The sequence below is a fragment of the Symphodus melops genome (genome assembly GCF_947650265.1).
Source record: "Symphodus melops genome assembly, chromosome: 1".
Taxonomy (NCBI): Eukaryota; Metazoa; Chordata; class Actinopteri; order Labriformes; family Labridae; genus Symphodus; species Symphodus melops.
The window spans coordinates 36,540,085-36,567,869 of record NC_136691.1 but is presented as its reverse complement, the minus strand read 5'-3'; the positions used below and the strand labels follow the sequence as shown (position 1 = coordinate 36,567,869).

Below are 27,785 nucleotides of genomic sequence, written 5' to 3'. Positions count from 1 at the left end.
ATTCAGTTTGAAGGTATGACCAGGTAACAGTGTTGTCAACTTGGCCGACTTTCTCACTAAATCCAACGACTTTTCAAATCCTCTCTGTGACTTTTCTTTTTTTTTTCTTTTTTTTTTTGTCAAAAGCAACCAGCGACAAATCTTTCGACTTTTTATTTTGAGAAGTGATGGCCTATTTCAATGGCAAAAAAAACCCTAAAAAGAAAAAAATCAACAGAAGAGAGTTCATTTGTAGTTCTAAACATTTTTAGATTTTTTTTCTTCTTTTTTTTTTTTTACACACACTTTTCGTCTTTCCCACAATGTTATTCGTCTCCTACAGCGCCCAGTACAATTGCATGCTTATTGTCCATTATGCAAATGAGGCAATGATGTCACTCGTAGGACCAGCAATAGCTACTTTCCTTAAAGAGGATTTGGCAACACTGCCAGGAAAAGCAAAACGAATCACAGCTGCTATTACTCTTGCTCATTGGTTTATAAAATATTCAGACTCGAATTAGCGTCTTTAGTTACAAACATGATGAAGAAAATGTGACACAACTTTTACTGTAGAGGAATGTAACAGGTGGACACTATCAGCCACTCTTCTTTTACTGGTTCTGCGACAAACCCAGCAGAGCTCACAGTCCATCTTTAATTAAACATGAAACGGGTTTTTGGACTGAGATGATCTTCAGTAAGGTTACCTTGTGAGAGTCAGCTGTGAGGTTTGTTGCACTACCAGGGATCTTCAGATGGAGACTCTGCAGGACGTATGTTGTCTGCATCTGCAACACAAGAAGAAGTATGATTTAGGGCGCACTCACACTCCTGTACCGTGCTGAAGCATGAGCTTTTTCTCCTGGAAGGCTCATACTCCCAATTCCATTTCTTCACAATAGTTTTTAGTAATGAGGCTTATAAATATTGATTCATCATGAAGCAATTTGATCTTACCTGGAAGTACACAGTCCAGTAAGGGATCAGGGCGAAGAAAACTGGAAGGATTTTCAACAGGGCTTTCACCTCCTCCACTTTCTCCTCGGGGAATTTTCCTCCGTAAGTCACTTTGGCGTTGTCGAGTAGAGACGGTTTGCTCCTTTGAGGAACGAAAAGAACCAAGATCATCACGACCACATTTCAAACAACAGCGACGAATAGTGTTTATCTGCTACATGTAAAGTCTTCAATGTTGACTCGAGCTGCCTTTTTTATTGTGAACACCACCTTCGAATAAAAGGACTAGAGATAGGAACAAAACGTTTTTTTTTCTTCGTTTTTTTCCTCAAGCCTATAATCCCCGTCTCTGGAGGAAATGTCTTAATAAGAAATGCTTGAAAGGCTGCAGGATCGGCCGACTTCAAATATTAAGTGTCAAGTTTCTGCAGCGATTGTGTTACTACGGTTCAAAGTCAAGTAAAAGCCCTTCAGAGTAACTTTTCGCCACGGGGACTGAAGATGAACACATGAAGCACCAGGGGGAAAACAATAATTATACCGAGGGATAAAAGGAGGCTTTAGCTTTCAGGTCTACCAACAACACCTTGCTGCTTCAGATGCAGAATCAGAGTCACCCTCCCTCTAAACTTTGCAAAGAACAAAAGGGCTTGCTGCTCCGTTCGAAGAAGCCCATAGAGATTGATAAATGGTTTGCTACACAACAGCTATTGTGAGAATGCTGTTTGTTCTTTAGGGAATAATTTTACAACCTTTATAGCCTCACAACACAATTTTATCACTCCATTTAAAAGCTCTGCAATAACTGACACAAAGAGGTGACAAGGCGCGCTCACCGGAGATGGTTCGCCTCCTTGGATCTCTGGTAGCAGCAGGAAAAGCCCAGGATCTTGAACATATCTGTAAAGGCGCTGCCATCAGCGGGCTTGGTGATGAAGACAGTCCGGCCGAGGAGGAAGACCACGAAGGAGACCCCGAGGCACACAGAGGGGATGATGTAGCCGAGCGTAAAACTTATGTTCTGCTGGATGTAGGCCACGCCCCCCAGAGACAGGATGGCCCCTAAGTTAATGCACCAGTAGAACCAGTTGAAGAATCTACGCGTGGCCTCCGGCCCTCTGTCTTTGACCTAAATACCCGATCAGGATGACAGCAACAAAACATGTCAATGTCACCTGATCTGATGTACAGAAAGAATGTTAAAAAAGCAAAACAAAAAAAAACATCTGGGTCACACCAACTTGACAGCCAGAAACTGTCACCAGCACTTTTACGAGCACATTTTTCAAAGCCAAAGCAGCAAATCACTCCAGGAAGATTTAACTTTACACGTTGCATTGGTCATCAAACTGTCACGAGCATAGTATAGCACAGTATAATATAGTACAGTATAGTATAGCTTAGTATAGTATAGTACAGTATAATATAGTACAGTATAGTATAGCTTAGTATAGTACAGTATAATATAGTACAATATAGCTCAGTATAGTACAGTATAGTATGGTATTGTACAGCACAGTATGGTATATTATAGTAGAGCATACTATACTACAGTATGGTATAGTACAATACAGTATAGCATAGTATAGTATATAGTACAATACAGTATAGTATGGTATAGTATATAGTACAAAACAGTATAGTATAGTATAGCATACTATACTACAGTATGGTATAGTACAATACAGTATAGCATAGTATAGTATATAGTACAATACAGTATAGTATGGTATAGTATATAGTACAATACAGTATAGTAGTAGAGCATACTATACTACAGTATGGTATAGTACAATACAGTATAGCATAGTATAGTATATAGTACAATACAGTATAGTATGGTATAGTATATAGTACAAAACATTATAGTATAGCATACTATACTACAGTATGGTATAGTACAATACAGTATAGCATAGTATATAGTACAATACAGTATAGTATGGTATAGTATATAGTACAATACAGTATAGTAGTAGAGCATACTATAGTATAGTATGGTATAGTACAATACAGTATAGTACAGTACAGTATGGCATAGTATGGCATAGTATAGTATAGTATAGTAGAGCCCTGGTCTGTTAGCTCCCAAAACTTCAATGAATTGAGTTAAATGTTTATGCAAACAAATAATCCTATTCTAATAAAGCCACTGGTCCTTTCTTTACACAGCCATCCCTGTAGAGGATACGATGTTATCAGTGTGTGATGAAGTGGATATGTCTCTTATGTATGAGCACAAAGGATGCTGCGGTACAGCTACAATTAACTATTGGGGAGATAATGTCATGGCATTCACAGGCCGATGCTGAGCATTCATCTTTGTGCACTTCTTCTCTGCGGTGGTGGAGTACAGTTAGAAAATAAAAATCACTCTACACTCGCACTTCCCACTTGATTGGCATGTGATAGTAAGAACAGCGCTGTATAAGAGAAATGATGGAGCAGAGAAGCTCCCACTGTGTGTTTGGTTTCTGACTGTAAGTGGCCTCGGTACCTCAAGATTAAAGCCATCCCAGGACAAGCATGTTATCTATGATTTTGTTTGTTTCCCCTCAAATGTGCTCCTTGTTACAATAATCATGTGCTGATGGATAGATCACACACAGAATGATCCTCCCTTCTTTATCCTCCTTTATGATGAATATTAATAATTAATTAATTATCTGAAGCCCCCGTAAAAACTCTTTACAGATACGATCTAAAGTTGCATATCTTCATTTTAAATACAATAACTGGCTGTGGCTTGATGTAACTACCACTCTGAGATGTTCACTTTAAGTACATTTCAGGATTTAACAGCTTCTGCCACCACTTTATTATTCCTTTCAGGTGGAGAAGAAGAAGTTTGGAAATTGTGCCTTGAAGCGATGCGGTTGATATAACATCTTCAGTACTCATAAAAAAATTACAAGTTTCTTCTTGTAGCACGATTACTTTAGTACTTAGAATTGTTTGAAAGTCACTGACGCATGCAAAATGTAGCTGGTTTGATGAAAACCATGTTGTTTTCCTTCTGTTGTGCTGCTTTTCCTTTTTTTTCCTGACTATTGATTGAGTTTCTCACCAATGTTCAGGGTGTAGAAAGTTCAACATTCTTATCATTTCCACCACTGTCGTCTCTTAAGGGGGGTTATACCACTTGTGGATAGATTCTTTTTAAAGTAACAAAGATCTCACTGATGGAACTCAAATGTCCATTTCTGTGACTAATTTGTCTTAAAACGCTTCAAGATAATCTGACTTTATGACATAAAGTTGAGAAATGTGTTGTTTCACCTCTTATTACCTACAACACATTACTGAAGGCATTTTTCTTTCCACCAGAATCAGAAATACTTTATTAATTCCAAGGGGAAATTCGTGTGTGCACATCTACTCTTATTGGTAAGTGTAGTATTTATCATGAGAGATACATTGTGCTCCAACATGTCTACTTAATAACTAATGGAACTGTAAGTGGCCATGATGATTTGGGGCATGCATGTCAAAGTGAACTCTCATGGTGCAGCAGAAATCCAGTCACATGTCTGGTTTCCATGATGTCACACTGCATACCAAATATTATGCAGGGCCTAATGTCTGCACAAATCATCTATTCTGAGACATTCTAGCTTATAATGAACTTAATGTTGGCACTAAGCATTATTTATGTAATTTTCATATTTGACAAAAACATATTGATCATTAGAGGTGGTTTAAAAAAAAGGAGATTCTTCTCTTCTAAGATTTAAAATTGATTTATAATTTGGATTTTTATTTATTTTATACATTAACTTTTTTTTTTTTTTTTTGGGGGGGGGGGGGGGTAATCAGTCACTTCCTGTTCTTTTAATCAGTAGAATGCCGATTAGAGCAACAAGAAATTCAGCCAGTCTCAAAGATGACTTGAGTGGATGTACTAATTCATAAACAGACTTTGAATCCACGGATCAATGAATCCTGAATCGCTTTGAATCAAAACTTGATTTTGAATCAATTGTCGCCCTAAGACTTGATATATCTAAATGAATTGTGAGATACCCGAAGATCCCCGGCCCTATTGTTCATACTCTACCTGGTCTGCCCCAAAGGGAGTGATGTTGGACTTGACAGTACCGACACCTAACGCGATCAGAAACAGTCCACTGTAGACCACAGGACCACAGTACGGGGTTCGGATGGGGCAGGTAATATTGTTTGGTATGGTTCCGTTTAGGCACTCGACAGGCTGCACAGGGAACGATTCCTCGTCTCCACACATGTGTATCCTGGTTTCATCGTTTGAGATGAAAGGGAAAAATATCATGCCAATAAAATAAAGTATCAAACTTGAAACAATTGTCCAGAACTTTCCGAGGTACGCGTCAGCAATCCAGCCTCCAAATGGTGATATCAGGTAGGTGACTCCCATGAACATCAGGGGTGCCTGGCTCGCCTGGGTACCCTCCCAATAAAAAGGACTGCCATTGAGGAAAAGGACAAGGTTGGATGTGATGCCGTAGAAAGCGATCCTTTCTAATGATTCAGCCAGCAGGACGGCTGCACATGCCAGCCTTCTTCCCTGAAAAACAGACGGCGGTGACGGTCTATATCCAGAACCAGAGTCCAAAAGGGGGCTGCTCTCACTGGCATCCCTGTGGTTTGCCATCCTCCAAAAACTTTTTTTTATGTTACTTCTTGATCAGAAGAGTTCAGACCTGTGTAGAAAATGTTAGGTTCGTCAGACTGTTTATGGGAAGAGAAGAGCTCACAAACAACCCCAACTTCATCACATGCACTACAGGCATTTCACAAACATGAAGTCAGCTAACATTAGCATGACCAAAGCTTGGTACGAGCTTTACCTTTACAACTTCAACACGTCCCAGTCGTCGTGAACTATCTCCATTAACCTAGATATTAAACACTTTAACCCGTCCTAAATCTATACAGTATCAAAGGAGAACTGGAAGTCACATAAAAAACAGTGTCACAGTACTATCGCGTGACACTTTGCTCAGTCAACAAACTGTCACGCTTCCGCTACTCTTGAGTTGATCTAAAAGTGAACTGCACGCGGCCGGCTTTGTGGCGGAAGTCGGACTTTAGCCTATCCACATGATGTGCAAATCTGATGCGGATGTTGAACTATCGAAAAAAGGAAGTGATCTTGCGGTTCGAGTTGGTTTTTTTTGTGTCTATCGACTCTCAAAACAAAAATGTGTACAGAGAAAAGTATGCCCTCAAGTTTTTTTTTTCTTTATCGTCGTCTTAAATATAGTCCTCAAAAAATACTGAGCTTTTTCTTTTTCTTTTTTTTTAAAGTGAGGGTTTTTTTCTTCCCTTATGTGTTTCCGAGGAACCATTTAGCAGACGGACAGGTAAACATTACAGCAGGCGTGAGCTGTGCTCTGCTCACGTCTTCAGCTTAGGGCTGAGTGTGAGTTACAGGCATGGATCCAGGAAATGTGATAGTTGAGTTGAGTCAAGCGAGCCTACAAAGCAACACAAGCGCTGCTATTTTCAATGTCTCATCTGTTTGTTTGTTTTTTCAGTCATTTTTACATGATAACCACTTAGCTCGTTAGACAAGTCTTTTTGAAGAAATGAAAATACTTTTTCTTGCCTGTCTCAGTCCCAAAACTGGAAACCACACTACAGCTGAGAGAATAAGGTAACTCGTTATGTCGCTAAGTGTAGCAGCCGTTGCTAAGCATTATTAAGCAGGTGAGTGAGCAGCAGTTCAGCTGGACAGGCATATCTCAAAATAAACTTATATGGAAAATGTGTTTAATTACAGAGTGAACTAGACAATTCCAGCAGAAATTGTGAGGGTGGTTGCCGTCTGTGTACGTGTTTCTGAGTTATACTGCAGTAAAACTGTTTAACTGTAGTCAGCTAACAGCTAAGACAGAACTTTGTCCCAATGCTATGGTCCCACTCAAATGATGATGTCATCACTCTATCTGTGAACACCTGCTGCTCACTGATTGGTTGACATTCAGCTTTGATCTGCCAGAGTGCCAGAACATTCTATCAATGTATTTGAATGGGCTTACCACTGCTCGCAAAACCTCAAATATCTTAAAAACTAAACATGGTATCACCAATCTGTTTGGACTGTGAGCGACAGCACAAATAGGCACACGTTTTGATATATTTTATGTGTATTTAACATTCAGACTGGGACCACAGTGGCGATTTTAAAACATGAGTGAAAATTGTGAAATTCTGGACATCACTAGAGTGAGAGCCCAATGTGTGTGTATGTGGTGCGTGACTGTCAAACAAATTCCTCCCCTGGGAGACTGAAACATTTTATGTTTTTACTTTTTGCTTTATGAGTGAGGGGACACTAAGAGCTTTATTTTGATGTATTTTGTTTATATATGTGAGCAACAATGACTTCAGGATGGCGATTTACAAATATGCTTCCAAAACTGAAGTTTTTGGCAGTTACACTCTAGGATTTCAAATTTTGCCATTCATTTTCAATGGGGCAATTTTTTGTCGTTTAAACTCGATTTGTGTCCACACCGTGTGTCCGAGGTTTCCACAAAGTAATAGCACACTTTTTGGGGCCGAGCCGGTCGTTTTGATACCTTTCTTGTGTGTGTGGCGCAAACGCTGTGGGAGGAGTAGCGCGGCCCGTTTTTAGGATATAATAATAATAATACTAGACAATTCCAGCAGAAATTGTGAGGGTGGTTGCCGTGTGTGCGTGAGAGTCTGTGTGTGCGTGCATGTGTGGGACAGCAGTAAGAATGGTGCCATCTAACAGCTGAGACAGAACTCTGTCACACTGAAACAATGATGTCATCACTCTTAACTCTGAACACCTGCTGCTCACTTGACATTCAGCTTTGATCTGCCAGAACATTCCATCAATGTATTTGAATGGGCGTACCACTGCTCGCAAAACCTCAAATATCTTGAAAACTAAACATGGTATCACCAATCCGTTTGGACTGTGAGCGACATAACAAATAGGCGCACGTTTTGATGTATTGTATTTTCATCTAGCATTCAGACTGTGATCACAGTGGCAATTTCAAAACATGAGTGAATACTGGGAAATTCTGGACATCCGTTAGAGTGAGAGCCCAATGTGTGTGTATGTGGTGCGTGACTGTCAAACAAATGTCTCTCCTGGGAGACTGGAACATTTTATGTTTTTATTTTTTGCTTTATGAGTGAGAGGACACTCAGAGCTTTCTTTTGATGTATTTTGTTTATATATGCGAGCAACAATGACTTCAGGATGGCGATTTACAAATATGTTTCCAAAACTGAAGTTTTTGGCCGTTACACTCTAGGATTTCAAATTTTGCCATCTGCTTTGAATGGGGCAAATTTTGGCCAATTTTTTGTCACTTAAACTTGATTTGTGTCCAAACCGTGTGCCCGAGGTTTCCACAAAGTAATAGCACACTTTTTGGGGCCGAGCCGGTCGTTTTGATACCTTTCTTGTGTGTGTGGCGCAAACGCTGTGGGAGGAGTAGCGCGGCCCGTTTTGAGGATATAATAAGCGGAATAATAATAATATTAACAATTGTAGTAGTGTGGTTTGCCTTTCAGGCAACCACCCTAACAATTGTAGTAGTGTGGTTTGCCTTTCAGGCAACCACCCTAATAATAAGTAAGATGGGCTGTTCTATGGTCAGCAATATTATGCTCTTCCTAGCAGTAAGCATAAATCATTTGATGACTGTTAGTATAGTTATAGGAGACTTTTGAGTAGTTCTATCATTTCTCCATCACACTTTTCCCCCCTACCAGTCACCCATACTCAAATATTGCTTTTATTTTAGATCCCACATTGAATCAGCAGGACACACTTGTGAGCTCAGAGATGCAGCAGATTTCCAGTCTCCTGCTGAGGTGGCAAACCTCATATCTCGAAATCCTGCATTCGAGGCTGCACTGGCCATTCATCTGTTCCGAGCAGGCAGACTTCTTTTAGGTAAAAATGCTTCCTGTTGAAATGATCTGTTTGCCTTCCTTCATACCTGAAGCCATTCTTTGTGTGTCAACAATGACCGTAAACCCACAAGTGTGCTGCTACCCATGCCATAAAATAACAGAAGTCCCTTTTGCTTTATGTTTAACCTTTACACCAGACATCCAAGTCCCCTTTGGCGTAATCTTTGGTGGAACAGACATAAATGAAGATGTGAAAGTTGAGAAGAAGCGTGTGGTTATGGAGCAGGTGCTACTGAAAGCCAGGTGGTTTTTTTTTTCACAAACTAATTTTGCTTAACCAAAGTATTTTTAAATGAGTCTAAACATAGGAAATCGCTCGTAGACTGTCCAACTTGATAGATGGATGGATGGATGGATGGATGGATAGATAGATGGATAGATGGATAGATGGATAGATAGATGGATGGATGGATGGCGTTACAGCAGCAGGACATGAAACACACAATGTTAGTAACAAAACAATATAACATGGAATATAAACTTCTTTTTAGAAACATTTTGTGAACATAAACAAACGTGCTATTTTTGTAAAAACTGTCATTATCTGTTGAAAAATACTGAAACACACTTTGATGATGGTGATGAATATTGTGTCTGCACCATATATTAAGTGTCCATATGAATCCAAGATGTATAATGAAATGTTTTATGGTAGACTTATAACATCGTCTCCACACATATCACTTTAATTATGCACACAGTTACTATCAGTTACATGCTTGTCCAAGGTACGATATCTGCCATGGCACAGGGTTTGTTTTAAAAATTCATGGTGACCATATTAAGTCTTCTTAAGATGGTCCAAATGATCACTTATGGGATTTGTAGTTCAAATATGCATGTAATGTATAAGGTGTTTTACCTACTTTTAGATGGAGTGTTGGTGCAGATGTCACCGCCCTGAAGTTCAAAGCAGGAAGTTAATGTATTAATTCACCTTTCCTGAATGAAGTTGCTCATATGAAATCAACAAGAAAACATCTCACTCAATCAACTGTGTGATCTCCACTCTTGGGAATGCAGACAACTTCTAGTTTAACGGCTTTACAAGCCCTAAAATGATACAAGGCTTATTTAAAAAGCAGAGCAGCCATTCATCTCTCCACCGTTGCTGTAGCTTTCCCTTTAACAAGTCCTAGATTATACAAGATTTGAAATCTTGGCAAAGAATTTGAATCATATCAGTCGGGAGTATTAGCATGAAAGTAAAAGGCAGAACATAAGCCTCCTCCAGCTGTGCAGGTTGTGTCTCCCGCTCTCCTCATAGTTTAAAGACATGTTTTGCACATGTGCTTAACAATATCTTACTTGTGCCCTTAAATCAGACCCTAGTGTTTCTCTTAGCATGATAAAGAAAAAACATAACATAAGGCATACTTTGTGGAAGTCTTGGGGGGGGGGGGGGGATAATTGCCTTTTGAGAAAAGGTGGCAAATCCAGGTCTCATGACTTCAAACATCTGGATCCACACACCTCCCGCTGTGAGCGCCCTCTCACACAAACCTTGATCATGAGATTCAGTCACCTCCGAGCCTCTCGGCCCACTTACTGTTGCACGCTCACACACGCTCAAATTAATACATCCCCACTGTTTTGTGCTCTACATTCCTTTTGTTTTCCCTCTTTGTATTCTTGCCGTGTTCATCCTTAAATCCTTTGCCGTCTGCTCTCAAGCACCAAGTCAGTATCAGCCTGGAGACTTCTGTCTTTTAAAGTTCTTACCACTGCTTTCTGTGCTTTGTTGTCCAAACTGACGATGCTGCTAAATGTCACTCGTGAAAGTCAAATGGCCTCACATTGGTTTTAAGTCTTTTTTTTGTTTTTCTAACAGGTTTGCTGTTGCATTTACTGACAAACTGAAAGAAGTGGCAGAGCTATTTTTGGTATGATTTTTTTCAATTATTTTTGTTATTTTAATCACTATGTCTAATACACTGATGGTTCAATGTGCACGACTGCGTTGAATGTGTCAGAGCATGCTTCGTACCTATCGGTTGCATTCATTTCAGTTTTAAATGGAACACTTCTCTCTGTGTTTGTGCAGGTAAGTTCGTATGTGCACTACTACCTTCTCTTCCAGAGCCCCAAACCACTTCATGTGTCGCTGATATTTGGCGTGAAGAACACATTAACCTAATCAAGAAGTGAGGGTGAAAGTGTTTCTGTTGCACTTGAACAAATAGCAGGAGCCTGATCGCTCCAATAAAACAGAACAGCAGGGCTTTTACAATACAAACACAATATGCTGCACTGTCCTGCAATAGTTTGGCATTAAAACAATATTACTGCCTTTTATGTTCCGATTAGATTCCACCCGTAGGCTGTAGAACGAGCCGAGTGGCATGTTTTATCTCCACCATTTAGTGCTGACAGCAGGCAGACAGGACAGGCACTGAGAGGCATCACTGTGCTTTTTATTGTGACAGAAAACACACAGAGGGGACGGATCCACTGTGATAACATCCAGTCAATTTTCTTTCCATCCCGTCTTATTTATGTTTTGAGCACCTCCATTATCTTACCAACTGCTTTCCTCCGCTCTCTTCTAAAGGTTAGATTTGACTAAATGTGTTTGGAGCTGCAAGTGCATTTATTGACTTTCTATCGACTGACACAAAGAGAAAGAGACCTCGGTAGAAAACAAGTCAATGCCATTTGTATTAACAAACACAACAAAGAGTTACTTATTGATTTAAATATTTAATTATAATTATAATTGTGCTTTTGTTTTAACTGTCATTTTCCTGTGTTTTTCTCTGAAGCCATCCCCGAGCAGTAAGATCTATGTCCAGCCCCAAGGTAAGCTCTGCAGGATGAACATCCTCGCCTCATGCTGTGCATGCCCGACTCACCACCCAAGTGTTACATTAATCAGCTTTGACATTTTTTCCTCCATTATCATGCTCTCTGCAGTACAGGGCTGTGTTTGCTCTGGCCATTGGCTGTCGTGCCGTGTAGGAAAGCCTAAATCACTCTTCCATGTTGCTTCCCACCAGCAGCCTTGTTTGGCAAATAGTGTCCCTTCATAGATTAGAGGAGAGCCTTTGGCCCGCTGCATGGCTGAGCCCAGACCAGTAAAAGCTTCTTTGGTTATGCCTGTGAACAGATAGTGATCACGCTGAAGTGCTTTTTACACGAATCACATCAAATCATGCTTAAATACACACATACAGTATATACACTGCTTCTTATGCAGTGCTTTATGAAGGCTAAAGTAAAATGGAATTGATCTCGATGTGTTTGTACTAAAGGTTATGAAGAATAGAGGTGATGTTTATATTCAGAGAGTGTCAAACCAAGCAGTGTGGTCAAAGAAAGGAAAAGCAATTCTGAATTGATCTCATTATTTGTTCAAACGTGGTGCTGTTTTCGGCATAATGTGTTGTATCAGTAATGCAGAGGCTAGGCTGAATCAGTAACACTGTAGCTTTAATGTGTCCTTTGTGTTTGTTTGAAAGGGATCCGCTCAGAAGTGACTGAAAACTTCTGCTGGACTGACTTCTTGAGGAGCTCAGGTACTGTGACTGCGTCCATCTGTAATGACTTGATAATCCACTGATTTAAAAAAAAAAAAAAAAAAAAGTATCTTTTTTTCTATTTTTTTTATAACAAAAATCTCGACCACCAAAGACAGAAAGGCTCATCACCAGGAAAGTGAAATGCTTCACATCATATGACTTCTTTGTATATATATATATTTAAAAAGGTACTTGAAAAGAAGAATCCTGCACACGACTCTCTCACCAATTTATTAAAAAAATCTCAACGTTTCAATCCCTCTGGATCTTTGTGAAATGCTGGATATTTTTTCTTTTCAAGTAGTAGTTTTTCACCCTATGTGCGAACACCTCCTTAAAAAATGTATTGAAAGGCTGGAAGGAAAAAGGAAAGTAGATGTGTTGCACGGCGGGATGAGAGTCAGTGGTGGCGTACCATAAAATCGGAGATGTCCTTTTTCATCCTTCGTCACTGCGAATAGTTAAAAAGTTTGTATGAATACTTTATTTGTTGCCTTTAATAGAAATGATTCCCGAATGATTTGTTAAAGTGGTGTCTGTCTGGTTGTATAAAATACCAAACTGATAAAAGCAATAACTGCAGAGTCCATTAAACAACAAATGCAGGGACTGCAATCACCGCGGGGCGACGGCTTCACTAATGAAAAGGACAAATACTCACCTTACGACTTCAAGCTGACAGTTCTGTATTAGACACAGGGAAATGGGCACAGACATGGCAATCAGTAATGATTACAATTATACTGTACACAAGGAAGGACATGATGCCACACAGTCTTCTCTCGTCTTAATACAGACCATAAAAGAATATCAGCATTATTAATCAATAGATGAAAAGTCATTATCGTAGAAATCTTTACCACAGATCGTTGTGGCTTCATCCCAGGGAGGCTTCTGGCAGGCTGGATGAGACAAACTATCCAGTGATCAATGATTTTGTTTAAAAGCCAGACAAAGTCCTTTTGTTGATCACACTTGATGCAGAGAAAGATTTAGATTTAGTGAGTTGGCATTTCGTGTTTCAGAATCTCAACAGCTTTGGACGAGACGAGTAATTTAGCTTATGGCTTCAAGCGGTTTACAGTGACCCAAACAGCGAAAACAAATGTTGTTACACTGTGAGGGAAAAGTGGAATCCAAAGAGGAAGCAGGCAGGGAGATCATCTCTCCGCTCTGTTAAAAAGTGCTTTCCATCATGAGTCACCCTGCTATCATTGAATAAGGATTCTAGTAATGTCACAAGCAAGGCCAGGTCCCGGTCTGAAGCGGGATAGTTAGGCACATTCACTTGACTGTGACAGGTGTTTTTGATGTGATGAAATGCATAGCGGCCTGCACATTACTATTGAAGCTCCTTTTTAAAAAAAGATTTTTATTGTGGTTATTTTGAGCAGCTCTATACACCGGTCCGCCACACAGTTGCAATGTGGTGCTCAGAAACTCCCCAGCTATATTGTAGACTGCGTTCTTTTTTCTTTTCTTTTTTTTTAATATACTTTATTAATCCCGCGAGGGGAAATTCGGTTTTCACTCTGCATTAATGGAGAGGTCTCAGAGTGAGGGGGCTGCCCACAGAGAGCGCCCCAGAGCGGTTTTTGGGGTTCGGTGCCTTGCTCAGGGGCACCTCGGCAGTGCTCAGGAGGTGGACTGGCACCTCTCCAGCTACCAGACCAGTTTCCGGACTTGGTCCGTGCCAGGACTTGAACCGGCGACCCTCCGGTTCCCAACCCAAGTCCCTACAGACTGAGCTACTTCTGTTGTCCTTGCCTCCAAGGCAGCGCAGTGGGAGCCACCTCTGGGTGCATGATAGGGATTTAAACAGAATGTGGAAAAACACCAGTCAGAAAGAATCAGTTTGGATCTGTGTGCTGTGGTAGAAAGAGCTCCAGCTCATTTATCCAGTTTTTTCTTCTTCTCCTTCTCTCCTCTAAACTCTCATTTGAATAGCTCAGTAAACATTTACATACACACCAACAGCCTGGACGTTTGACTGGATACTGCATGGCGATGCCCATCCCCGTGCATTAGTGCTCAAAAAGAGAACCCATGAGTCAGGAAAGGAGCAATTGATTAATAGCTCCACAGCTCGGGGCCATTCGTCACAACGCTTCACAACCAGTGCAAGAAATACTAATTACCCTCAGTCAATTTTCCGTTTGTTATATTTGAAACAGAAGACACTACTATTGTTCTGTTCCTTATGTGTGATTAAAGCGGTTTAATCTGACTTTTTAAAGTGGTAAAAAAAAAAAAAAAAAATTCCAGTGTCTGCTGGTTTGCTGTTTTATAGTGTTAATAGGTTGAGCTCGTTTCTCCTGGATGATTAGAATACGTGTTATCTCCTGGTGCTGAAAAGACAGCAGTACTCTGATTTGGTTTCTCATTTTCTGCTTGTTCCTTTTCTTCCTTTTATGCATTTTAAAGTTACACAAAAAAAAAGAAAAAGAGCTAAAGCAGCGTTTGTCTTCTTTCACTTCTCCTTAAACATGATAATGAAGTCTGAGTGATTTCTGCAGCAGCCTGCATTTTTGGATTTGAGATAAATAAATCATCACTAAACAATCTGGAGTGTAAATACAGAAAGAGTTTGGATTATCGGCCCCTGTGTTCATATCACAGTGTAACAGAGCTCCACTGTGGTACATTAAAGAGACGTGTGTGTGTGTGTGTGTGTGTGTGTGTGTGTGTGTGTGTGTGTGTGTGTGTGTGTGTGTGTGTGTGTGTGTGTGTGTGTGTGTGTGTGTGTGTGTGTGTGTGTGTGTGTGTGTGTGTGTGTGTGTGTGTGTGTGTGTGTGTGTGTGTGTGTGTGTGTGTGTGTGTGTGTGTGTGTGTGTGTGTCTTTCTTCAGGTTTTATGTACTCTACAAAGTCACAGACTTCAGCACTGCGGAGCTGTCAGTCCATGAAAGCCTCTCGGTGTATGTTACTGGTGACCCCTGCTGTTAGCCTTGTGAGGTTGGGTTGAGGAGATGCACGCTGAACAACACAGTAGAGGGAGCATCAATACTTTGATTCACTGAAGGTCTGAAAAAGCCAGTTGGGAGTATGATGGTGGTTTTTTTTTTTCCTTTTCGTTTCTTTTTTTTTTCAGTCCTCAAATCAAATTGAGGAGATTATTCAGGAATCTTTGAGTTACGACGTCTTGTGATATTTGATGAACAGACAAAAGTGTTGATGCTAAATAGCCCCTTTCCTCTGTCATTACGTCACCACACGTCGTTATCAGACTGTTTGCTCCATTATAGAAAAGAGATCACTGAACATAGCTCATGCTTGATTTAATGTGAAAGATATTCCAAATCCAAGTCTCCCTTCCTTCGCTTGGCTCACCCAGTTCTTCATGGTTGTTTGTGTCTTTATAGAAGGCAAGTGTTAAGCTGCATGTTACAGGATTTTGATTTAATTAGCTCAGGCAGTTGGCTGATCACAATGTTCTGTTATCTGGCTTATCTGTACCGACAGTCTGGATGTGCAGAGATGAGAATAAACAACATTTGTCTGACTTGTTGTGATTAAAACCTTCAATTTAGGAACTAAGACATTTTTTTTGTAATTTGTACAATTCTTTAAACCCAAACAGATACCTGCTAATGTGGGGGTTGATGTCATACAATCTTTAAAATGTTCAACAGATTGCTATTTTGCTTAATTTACTTTATTTCTCGTGTTAAGCCTTTTTTGTTTATGTGAGTCTCAGGTTGAACTTCTTTTTACAGTTCCCTCTTCATTATTGTGAGAGAGAGAGAGAGAGTCTCTTCCCCATTCCACTCAAGGGATTATATTCATATCGACGTGCTGCTATTTCCACAACATACGACAAACGCAGCACCTCACAAACTGATTAAAACATGAGGGAGTAGATCAGAATGCCCCCCCAGATATCAAACAAATGTAGAAAAGAAAACGTCCAACACAGAACTCACAGAGCTGCAAAGGGATTTGTAGAAACATGTGAAACAATGTTTCACTCCCCGGAGGAAAGAGGAATAGTTTTTTTATTTCTTTGAATGTCTTTCTCATTTTGACTAGTTTGAGCTCTGCCATGATTCCAACATGTCTTCATTGTTCATTCACCTTCTTCTCTGAGGTAGTGACTTGTTTGTTTCCCCCTGCTGGCGCGCTTTCTTATCCTGCGACTCAATGCGAGTAACTTTCGATATGGCCCCCAGATTTACAGCTTTTTTTTGACAATCGGCTCCCAGGATCAGGGTCAATGCCCAAACTCCTCGCTGTCATTTTAAGATTCTCTTTAATAGCATTAAAGAGCTGCTTCAGCCTCCTGATCTGGACTTATCTGGCAGCAGGGGATTTTACTCGACTGTCACTGTGCTTTAAACACGTGCTCATGTCTGTTTGGGGTATTACTTTTAAAAGGTTTTGTTTCTCATTTTGGTTACTGACAACAAAAATCCGCATTCCTACATTGTAATCGGCTTTGATTTTGTGTTGATAATTCCTTGCACAGTCCATCACCTTCCAATGTTGCATGAAGCCCATCTCAGCTTAAGTTTCCATAAAAACTAAGGTGTCACAATGAACCGGGTAAAATGCCTTTACAGTTGATACTCTATGTAAACTCAACATGCGGTTGGAAATGTACACACCTGTGTAAAGGATTTGAAAATGTGTTAAGGTATTCGTCGTCTCAAAGGAATCAAACATGACATCAGTGATCTGCTCACTTTCCCTCAGTCACTTACAGGTCAGACATGTCACTTATCCAGTGAAATCTTAATGTCGACATGACAGATTGGCACAAGATTTAGTTCAGACTTTAAAGTCTCCAGACAATAAATCCTTATGAATGTAATGATCCTCAAGCTTATCCTCGAATATCACCATGAGGTTTACATTTTTGGTTTTTAATTAAGACATTCAGGTCACCCTGGAGTCGCTCGTATGGTTGTTGTGATCCCCAGTCTATCCCAAGGATTACATTTCAGTTTGTGTCTTTCTTTAGTCAATGAGCAAACGCAAGCAGGTGCAGTGACGACGGTATCATAATCCGCTGAATGTGCCGTGCAAAAATGCTAACCATAGCATGCTAACACATTCAACAATTAATTGTTCAATACTTCCTCAGGGGAGGGGAACATGTTAAACTAACCAATTTATTTTGCATAAATTTTACATACTGTGAAAATATTTCATTTTTTTTAATATCCTGCTTAAATTACATCCCATACAGTGCAATATTTATTTATTTTTATATCTCATATACTGCTAAAATCACATCCATACTGTGCTATATCTATATTTGTATATTTTATATCCTGCTTAAATCACGTTCATACTGTGTAAATATTTATATTTTTATATTCTATATACTGCTAAATTACATTATATACTGTGCAAATATTTATATTTCTATATTTTATATGCTGCTAAAATTACTTTTCATACTGTGCAAATATTTATATTTCTATATTTTATATACTGCTAAAATTACATTTCTTACAGTGAAAATAGTTATATTTTTGTTTATACCCTGCTATCGTTCACGTCTCATACAATGCACTATTTATATTTGACACCCTGCTATAGACCTGCTATCTCGTACTGTGCAATAAGAAATCTGAGGTCTGCTTATCCATTTAAATTTAGTATGATAGATAGATAGATAGATAGATAGATAGATAGATAGATAGATAGATAGATAGATACTTTATTGATCCCGAGGGAAATTCAAGGCATCCAGTAGCAGTATACAGACAGGCAGGACACAAGACATTAGTTACAATACAAATGCTGCAAACTGTAATGAGTCCTCCCACACATATCCCACCTTCCGTTAACTGCCACTGTCACTCCTTTTTCTTTTTGACCCATACGCTTCTTCTTGTTATTTTTTTTTGTTCTTAGCTGTGTGCACTTTAAGGTGAAGCCAAGTAATCTTGTTGTACAATTTGTATAATGACAATAAAGGCATTCTATTCTATTCTATTCATAAAGGGCGTCACATGTTCCCACAAGGGTTAGTTTTGCTTCATTTTTCAACATGTAAGTCACACAGTCACATGTTTCCTCTCGTGAAAAATGTTTCACTCATTTTCATCCTACATCCTAAAAAAAAGGGATGAGTCCTTCATTGGTAATCAGAGAGGTATTTTTCAAAAACTTTACATGACACATTAAATGTCTGTAAATTCCCCAAAACCTCATATCCTGAGGTAACATTGTACGGTAATGGATTTACATAGGAAGGTGCAATGGAAAATATTGTAGGGAGATTATGGATAAAGACGGAGAACCCTTCGTCTTTGTGAGGTTTATTCTTGCAAGAAGGAGTGAATGTACAGAGTGTATCCTCGTGAGTCAGTCTGCAGAGACGCTCGAATGACAGACGGATTGCAGAGCCCCTTTAAACAAGTCAGGGAGGAAACAAATATATTGACAAGCTCTTTTGGAGAAGATAAGCCATTTAAATGCAACCAACCTAGACAGAGGAAAGTCAGATGTCCATGCAGAGCCATCCTTGTGTAGATTCAAAGGTCATCCAAACATTCACAGGAGAATCACTTGATCTTTACTTTCTTTGCTAGTTTACTCTAAACAGTGTTTCTTTTGAAAAGTCAGACAGTTCACAACAGAATTATTTTAACACATCTGCTAAATAATTTTCTTTACAAAGGCCGTATTATACTACTTTGGAAGATAAGTATACTTTAGGAAACAAAGTATACTTATGTGCATGCTCACGAGGATAATGTGCAGATAAGGATAATGTCATAGTGGCATTTAAAGTTTTACATTGAAACATTGATTGTAATGATTTTTGATTTGATCATTTTGATTTACTTGATACAATGATTTTGGCTGTATTTGTGTTCCACATGTTGCCTGGGAGCAACGTTTTGTCCTCATTGAATTCATAATGCTTACCATTCAGGGTTAAGTTTGTAAAAAAGATTTTATCTTCAGGACGATTAGAACAAAATAAAAATGTGTACTTTGTCGGGTCTGTCATTCTGAGAACTGAACAACTTTTAAAATGCTCGTTTGTTGAATGGAGGTCAGATCGATCACTTCTGATGCACTCCAGGCAGTCTAAAATCTGAACGCTGATTGGCTTTTACAAAACAGCGTCCAGCAGATTTCTGTTTTTTTGTTTGAGAACTGATTGTTAGCTGTACTCGCTTGTATCAGATTATAGAGATAAATCATTGTCAGATTACTGCAGATGGACGCTGGATGTCTGCGTTCCACCTGCTTTTGTTCTCCACACGGACTGCATACATCACATAGCGTATAAAGAATGGACTGAAAGATGAAGCCAAAATACTCCCTTGTCATGCTGACAGTTGCGCTGATGACATCATTTGGTGCTAGAGGTGTGCAGTAAAAACAGTACAGGCGACAGTGGAAGAGATACTTGTGTGGGTTTGAGGCAGACACTCACTCTTATGGAAGTTCAGTGACTCTGTTTGTTGCGTTTCCTCTCTTCTCAACTGTGGTGCACAAAGAGCAGCATTTGTCAACAGAGCAATCATGACAGTTTAAACAACTCAATTATATATATATATATATATATATATATATATATATAATGAAATAACTAAATAAATAGTTAGGAAGCTTCTCAGAACTCACTAGCCATTTTATTTGACAATTTGTGGCACACATCAAAGCCTGCTGATGATTGGTCAATACTACTTGGACTACTAACAGTCAGAATCCAGAACCCTTAGCATAATAAAATCCAGACTCCTGGATGTAGAACATAAAGATGGAGATTATGTGGTGCCTGCTGAACTTAAGCATGTCAGACAAAAAAAAAAAAAAGTCAAGATGTCTATCATTTATTGAAACCTAAACCATGTAAGTTGCTAAGGGTACTACATTTCTTTAATCAGTGTTTATAAAAGATCCTTGATTTTCTTTTGTGCGTTCATCATCTGGACTGATCCTAAAGAGTTCATCATCAGAGAAGCAAAAGTTCCTCACTGACACAACCCCACACGAACCAAGTCAGGAAAATGGTCTGGTAGCTGGAGACCTCACTCTGACATCTCTCCATGAATGCATGTCCATTGCATCCTGTTTGTGCAAGTGTTTGTGTATCTCTGCCTGTGTGTGTGTGTTCATGTTTATTAAACAGAGTAAAACCAAATTTCCCCTCGCGGAATCAATAAATATTAAATTAGTTACATAAGGAGTTTAAAAATGTTTGATGTTTTATTAATGTGGCAAATTATCACCCAAACACTCATCATGTGACTCTGTAGTTGTGACGCCATATTACACACTGATTGGGCTTCAACCTTCGAATGTTTTCAGCCGACGATTTCCCTGCTGAGGGTTGCAACTCCGATCAGAGAATTGTGGGAGCACATTAGTCACCGCTGTCTTATTTTCCTCATGACCTTGGGTGATGTATTGCTTTCATTATCTAGCGATGTACTTGGGATGTTCATTATGCAGTGTTTTGATATTGTGCTGCTGTCTTTCTGTGCGTTTTGGCTCCTCTCCAGGTGTAAGCAGTGAGCATGTGGAGGAGCTGCGTGTTTTCCTGCTGGTGTGCGGCCTCAGGAGAGTCAAGGACCCACTCTATCTGTTGCACGTATTTTCAGGTAGACCATCCATATGCATGCGTGTGCTGTTTATGAAAAAATGTACAACAAATGGAAAAGCATGTGCGTGAATAAAGTCATGATAGAACAAATAGGCCAGTTGAAAGAGGTGCAGGTACTACCTTAAATTAGAAACACACTCACATTTCTGTAGTAGCCTGTGGCAGAGGCAATGGCTGTGTCTTCATAAATTAGGAATGAAGTCAGATCTCTGTGGTTGACTTTCAGCTAATTGAACATTTATGTGCGATGAGATTCTTCTGACAGCTCATGTTGGCGCTGCAAAGAAACATTCTCTTGCTTTTATACAGTTTCTCTGAAGTCTAATGTGTCTCTATGTATCATTGAAATTTCTATTTACATTCCCATTCATTTTACGTGATTTTCAAAGAACACAGTTATGGTAATAAGGTGGCACTAGAGGGCGTCAAACTGTATATTAAAGTTTTATCCAGAGGGGAGAAGGACGTGTGGATTTTAACATCTTGGAAGTTTGTATACTCAAAGTCAGCATGGCTCTTCTGAACATTCAATCTTTACAATGCTCAAGAAAAACTGCTGCTGCTCATTTTGTAACCCAAACAGTTACTGTTCCCCTTTACATTTCCACTTGTGTTTTGTGTTTTTCAGAGTGGCATTGTGACGACCCGCTGAACGTGTTAGTCATTATTGGGCCAAAGGTGAGTTATCATATAATAAGGTATACCTGCCATATGTGCCCTTCAGTACAATGATGCTCTGAACAGTAGAATTAACCCATTATAGAAACCTTCCCTGGGTATCCAGGCGGCCCCTAATTGGATGTAGCAGACATACTGGCTTAACTCTTTAGCTGAAAGTCTTTAGGCCTCCGTGGGTGGAAATGACAATCTTCTGCAATCATGTCAAGGGTCAAAAGCAGCAGCAGCAGCTGCAGTCATCCTGATTGTTTTAATGTGTGTCCAACTTTGTAGCTGACTGCTTTCTATACTTATGCATCTACTGCTCTGGATTAGTACTCGGATTTGACCAGTGACCTGTAACGGCATTTATTCTAACACATGGACGTGCATTTATCTAAACCTGCTTGTTTCTATTCCAGCAAAAGCAAAGAGACGTCCCACATCATGTTTGTGTCACGTGTGCCTTTCCCGAGGACATGACCTCACATACACACACATGTACACACACAAAGTCACATACACACACATGTACACACACAAAGTCACATACACACACATGTACACACACAAAGGGGCTCAATGTCAAGTCAAATAATTGGAAAAAAGCAATGAAGCCTGCCATGATGTATGATGATTCATACATCATGGCAGAGAATCAAATCAGAGTAGGGAGGGTTTTTTTTATACATTTACTGTTAAAGTTTATGTTTACTTGATTGCACTTTTATGTTCTGTCTACTCGGTGCTGCAGATAGAAGGATAGAAATCACGTCCCGGGCAGCAGCAGCAGCCTCTCTGCTCTTACGACTGTTCCTCCTTTCCAATCTCTCACTCATTGATTTCTCTCTTCATCTCCTCTTCTCCCTGACTTGCTTTGATACCACATCAATGTACAGTTTTTTTAGTTTCTGTTCTTTCTCTCATACAGTCGTGTCAGGCAAAAAGGTATGTTCTGCTTTAGTTCTTCGCTCAAGAAACAACTCAATTAGACATGACCAGGGGCTCACACGCAGTCGCGCCACTGCCGCTTCTCGCTCCGCTTTGTTGTCGTTTGATGAAAAGGCTCGGCGGAAGCAGAGACGTGTGATTCATCTCGACACTCCTGAATCCGAGTGGAAGCATGTGTGCTTATTTGTTTGCCTGAGAAATGAAAGGCCACGCACTATTATTATAATCAACATGTATTTGTGCGAAGGCCACATTTGCCCTCGGTAATTACAGGATTCCACTTGTGATTGAACATGACTGACTCTATGAAGTAAAAGCAACATCTAAAAGTACATAAAAACCAACGAGAATGAGCCTGTCATGTGTGCTATAAACCCACAGCTACTTCACTCCAGTAATAAGCACTGTGGCTGCACGGCATCTGTCATTAAGAGGAGAATTCAGGTCAGTTTTTTCAGCAATGACACACGTCCCTCCACTGTCACTGGGCTTTATCAAGCCCTTCAGTGAGCAGCATATTCTGTGCTATTATTGCTTCAATGATTCTTAAATGTTGTGTTGTATCTTGTAATAATAGTCAGCTTTTTCACTAAATATTTGTTGTTTATAAATAAGATCATTAAGACAACATGACATCACAAAATCGATTCACTCTGTAGATTTAGAAACGTCGCTATGATTATTGCTTTCCCTTTATATGACTCATCACATGTCCCCTTTCATTTCTGTCGATTCACCAAGCTACGCTGCAGGATCAGTACAGTGCTTAAATCAGTTGTTTGTTAATACAGCCTTTATCCTGATATGGCCACACACTGGTTTTACAATGTCCGCTAAACCCCAGATTAGACCAGGATACGAAAAAAAACTCTCTTCCGTCTGGATTCTTCGAATTTAATGCAGAACAAGCTTTACAGTTGTTCCTGTAAAAAAAAAAGTCCTGCGCTATAAAATGAAAGAGGGAAAAAGTAGCAGCTTGCTTGGCAACATCTTTGACCTAAATTGCTATGCTTTGACTTTTCTGTGGGTAGGCTAATGCACGCAAATCCCACACTGCAATTAATCAGATTGGCCACCCACCCCACTCTGACCCCAATCTCTGGAAATAGAGGATTTACAGAGAATGATTTGCCCATGATAGAAATTATTAATTGTGTCATTGTGTATTTTATCCTTTCGATTAAGTCATTGCTGGAGTCCTTGATGAAAACACGTCTTTTTGAATGAAGTAAACAGGTTTTTACTCGTCTTTGTAACGTCTCTGTCTCTCTTAGATTGATCCTGTGCTTACAGCTGATGTGGAGGCTTTTGTTCAAAGGTAAACTTGGTTTTTGCATCCATTCTTTTTCAGTAAAAAAAATCTCAGAAAATAAGGCTGTGACAGTCTAATTGCAACCACTTTGTGTCTGTGAGAACTTGAACACTGCTTTTTCTCCCACGCAGCACAGAAAAGTATCTCAGTATCTACAGCTGAACTTTATCTTGACATAATGTAAACAGAGTTCAAATTTTCATGGAGAACCAGAATCCTGCCTTCTTTAAAAGGACTCTCCCCACTCTAAAATCGTGGTCGCTGTTTCAGTTTTTCGCCTAAGGCCTCCACAACAAAGATGTTTGCGGCAGGAAGCTGCCCTCTCTGGTTAGGACTTTACCTGGTCTCACAGTGCATGTCACACATAGTGCAGCCGTGTTTCCGGCCCCCAGCTTGTCACTGCCCTTTAGCATCATTCACGCCTCTATGATCTCACAGTCACGCAGAACTCAACTCTCAACTCTGTACTTCTGCAGAACAGCAGGGGTCTTCTTGGCCCAGGAGAGAAACCAGCAGGAGCTTCATGCTGCTATGAAAAGGTGCTTCGCTGTGGTCAACAGCTCCGTATCAGAGGGCATGTCAGCGGCCATCTTGGAGGTAATTTTCTTCAGGGCTTGTGGTTAACAACAGCAAAATGTATCTTAATTTGATTCTTGTATTGTGCTGGAAACAATATTTTGGTCATGTGAGTTTGTTTAATCAAAGTTTCTGCCATGCAAGAGCCCTGAAAAACAGGAACAGTTTGAATATTTACAGCAGTCCTTATCTTGTGGGAACTCACTCAGCTACAATGTTATCTGACCACTTCAGGGACAATTACCCAAATTAATTGCTTGACTCCAATCTTCCTATTCCTGAGTGAGCAAAACCTGCAAATCCACTTAATCTCTCTTAAACTCAGTCGATTAAGACAATCCACAGTAGGCTTAAGGTCTGATTAGTCTGTTAGCATGTTTCACTCAACAACCTGCTGAAGGTATTAGCTGATAAAGATTAATTCTGTAAGTGAACTCAAGCAGTGATGAGAAGAATAGCTTATCAGTACACATGCCAAGGTGTCTTTTTTTATGCTGTTTACAAGAGTGAGTAACTTTTGCCTGGGACATTGTGATTCTCAGCAACCTCTCTCTGCTCCAACAGGCCATGGATCTTGGGGTACCTGTGTTGGCCCGGGATATTCCAGGGAATGCAGCTGTGGTTCAACATGAGTTCACCGGCCTGCTGTACTCATCTCCTCAGGTAGATGGGGACAAATATGGACCAGGTCACGATAGATGTTAAGCCCAGTTAAGCTTTAATACTGAAGATAGAGAGGATAAACTTCATTATCATCACTCCAGCCAAAAACAACTCCTTTCACCTCAAACGACCGGGAAAGTACTCAAGACATGTACGTCCACTTCTCAAGCATGGCTTTATCTAAAAAAAAAACAACAATAAAAACTGTTTCAAGAAGAGAAAAAAAAGCAAAATTTGTTTTCAAAACGTTCTATCAAAAATGTTTGTCCTGTATGTGTATAAATAGTGTTTTTTTATAAAACGATACTGCTTTATTAAGAAATATATTCTTCATTAGGTGTCTTTTCCATGTAAAATGTAAATGAGACTGTTTTTGGCATCATTTCATCTGACACCTACTCTGCGTCAGTGGTTTCAGGCATTAGAAATTAATGCATATAAATAATCCATCTTGTTGCCAAAAGTCTTGTTTACTCTTGTAGGCCTTAAAAATAACTGAATTAATTTAAGTCTGTTTCATAACAAGCTTAAAGAAACTCCTCAGGAGCTTTAATTTAGAAGGAAAAAGAACTGTGCTAATGTTAGCAGGTATCACGCAAACAAGCTAAGCTAATGTAAGCAGTTATTAGATAAATAAGCTAGCAGGTATCAGAGAAACTAGCTAAGCTAATGTTAGCAGAACAGCAATAACAAAGGTTGAGGTCAGAATGAGCTTGACTGTGCTGTTGTCATGACAACTAACATGCTGTAGTCTAGCGTGATGCTGTTTAACTGTTGAGATAAGTCCTCCCTGGGGGAGGGGAGTGGGGGGTCACGTGCTCTCAGCTGAGCTGCCAGGAAGAAGCTCGCACAGATGGTCACAGCATCTTGGGCTGGATAAAGCATGACCTCAGCCAGAACGGGCGGGCAACAAGCACCAGTCTTTCAGCCAAAACTTCCCTTGCGGTGGATCACACTCAAGAGTTTGTTTTCTTTTCTGCCTGCTTTAAAATCCCTCTTTTACCAGCATCTTTTTTTTTTTTTGCTTGACAGTATTTTTGGGTCTTTAAGCCTTATGGGTAATTACTCAAGAGGAGTATAGGTATCAAGAGAAGTGTCTAAAGAAACAAACACACAAGCATTTTCAGGCTTTAAAGAGAAAAAAAAAACTGCTGTCTGGCTCTATAATTTGCACAAAAAGTGAAGTGATTATAAGCATGCTTGCTCATAAGTTGAGGTTTAATCCTGTTGCAGAGGATTTATAGCTCTCATATGGCCATACAGAAGAGCAGTTTGCTACCAAGAGCCTCTCCAGACATAATCACATCACTTGAGTGAAGTGAAGTAGAGTGAATTGGCCTTCTGACTGGCAGCAGCTGAAACTTTGTATGCCCACTGGCTCTCTGCAGCAGTAAATGTTGGCTGCCATGTTGCAGGATCCCTGTCAGGCACTTCACTTTGTTTTGTTGGAGGCTCGAGTCAGTCTGCCGGGCCAACAGATGAGCAACAAGGATGCAGGATGCTGTTTTGATACAGCATCTCTCAATCATCATTTATATCCTCATCTTCCCCTCCCAGTGACCTGATGACAGCTGTCGTTACAGCTTTTCACTGTATCTGTCACTTTTTCTCCGTTCTTCAGAAGGGTATGAGAGGTGGCAGCTATGAGAATAGACCTACAAGGTTTGCTGGACAGCTGTTTAAAGATCTTTAGCCATAAATATATCCATCCTTCGGCAATGTTTTTTCACTAATCAATACACCAAGGTTTATCTGAATTCTCTTCTTGTGCCAAACGTACCTTCAGGCAACTTCAACAGCATGCTTTAAATGGAATTTAGTAGTTAATAACTTATTTTGTCTTTGTCCCTGCAAGGAATTCATACATCAATCCCAGAGGCTCCTGTCAGATCCTGAGCTCAGAGAGAGAGTGGTGAGGAATGGGAAACTCTACGTGGAAGAGAATCACGGGCTGAAGCAGGAGAGAGAAACCTACCAGCAGCTGGTGGACACTTTGATCTGAACATGTCTTAAAATTCAGCCTCTCTTTGTATACTTTCTCAGGAACTTCTGCAGCAAATAATGGGGCATCAACAGTTATTTTTACCCAGCAAATGTGTAATTATCAAAGTTGTCTTGTCCATTTAAAATAAAAAAAAGAAAGCTAATGAAGGTGTCTGTGTAAAATAGCGGGTTTTATCTTAAGTGCCTTATTGAACATATTCTGCAGAGCACTTTGAACTAAACAACCTGGGTAGAATTGTGGTTTGATTTGCTTATACATATAATGTATTTGAAATGGGTGACATGCTGTTATTTATGTTTTGTTTTTTTTTTAAATAAAAATAGAAAAATTCTGGTTCTTTGTCTGTTCATTTTGTGAGACAATCCAGTGTTACTAAACCTTTACAAAAACAAAGAGCAGAATCAACTCATATTCTTATGGTAAATACATTTTCAATATATTTTTCCTCTCCTGTATTCTATATACTACCACATTCATTTTTAATAAGGTGCAACATTTGAGTTGCACATCTTCAAAGGCACGGCAAAAACTCAATTTGTTTAAAGGGCAGAGGGTCACTAAAGGTTCTAGTAATTTGCTGTTACGAAGGTTGTTTTTGCAATGTAGTGGGGGAAAAAATGAATGCCTCTGAAGACACTGTAAAACATTT

The 27,785-nt window shown here is 39.7% G+C and overlaps 2 protein-coding genes across 5 annotated transcripts in view; one reads left to right on the top strand and one right to left on the bottom strand.

The window, feature by feature from the left end:
- Positions 1–6,585, bottom strand: part of slc15a4 (solute carrier family 15 member 4) — a 28,138-nt gene extending 21,553 nt beyond the window's left edge. Inside the window, exons 1-5 of one of the 2 annotated variants that reach the window (XM_079370773.1) lie at positions 6,527–6,585; positions 4,997–5,618; positions 1,776–2,068; positions 940–1,081; positions 690–770 (exon numbers count right to left, since the gene is read on the bottom strand). In XM_079370773.1, coding sequence (XP_079226899.1) covers positions 690–770; positions 940–1,081; positions 1,776–2,068; positions 4,997–5,569 — 1,089 coding nt within the window. In that variant the 5' untranslated portion in view covers positions 5,570–5,618; positions 6,527–6,585. Of the gene's footprint in view, positions 1–689; positions 771–939; positions 1,082–1,775; positions 2,069–4,996; positions 5,619–5,765; positions 5,905–6,526 lie in introns of those variants that run through there. The other variant, XM_079370772.1, reaches the window with a different exon arrangement.
- Positions 6,445–27,469, top strand: glt1d1 (glycosyltransferase 1 domain containing 1). Of its 3 annotated transcripts, none has more exons than XM_079370791.1 (13): positions 6,445–6,574; positions 8,712–8,863; positions 9,021–9,126; positions 10,715–10,766; positions 11,646–11,682; positions 12,342–12,398; positions 20,872–20,970; positions 21,601–21,650; positions 22,962–23,024; positions 23,855–23,898; positions 24,369–24,489; positions 25,033–25,131; positions 26,987–27,469. In XM_079370791.1, the coding sequence occupies exons 1-13, from the start codon at positions 6,507–6,509 to the stop codon at positions 27,131–27,133; spliced, it is 1,095 nt and encodes a 364-aa protein (XP_079226917.1). In that variant the 5' UTR covers positions 6,445–6,506; the 3' UTR covers positions 27,134–27,469. The 3 variants fall into 3 exon arrangements, with proteins under 3 accessions (XP_079226917.1, XP_079226919.1, XP_079226918.1); XM_079370793.1 differs by having other exon boundaries at positions 24,374–24,489; positions 26,987–27,121; XM_079370792.1 differs by lacking the exon at positions 22,962–23,024.
- Positions 27,470–27,785: the final 316 nt, after the last annotated feature.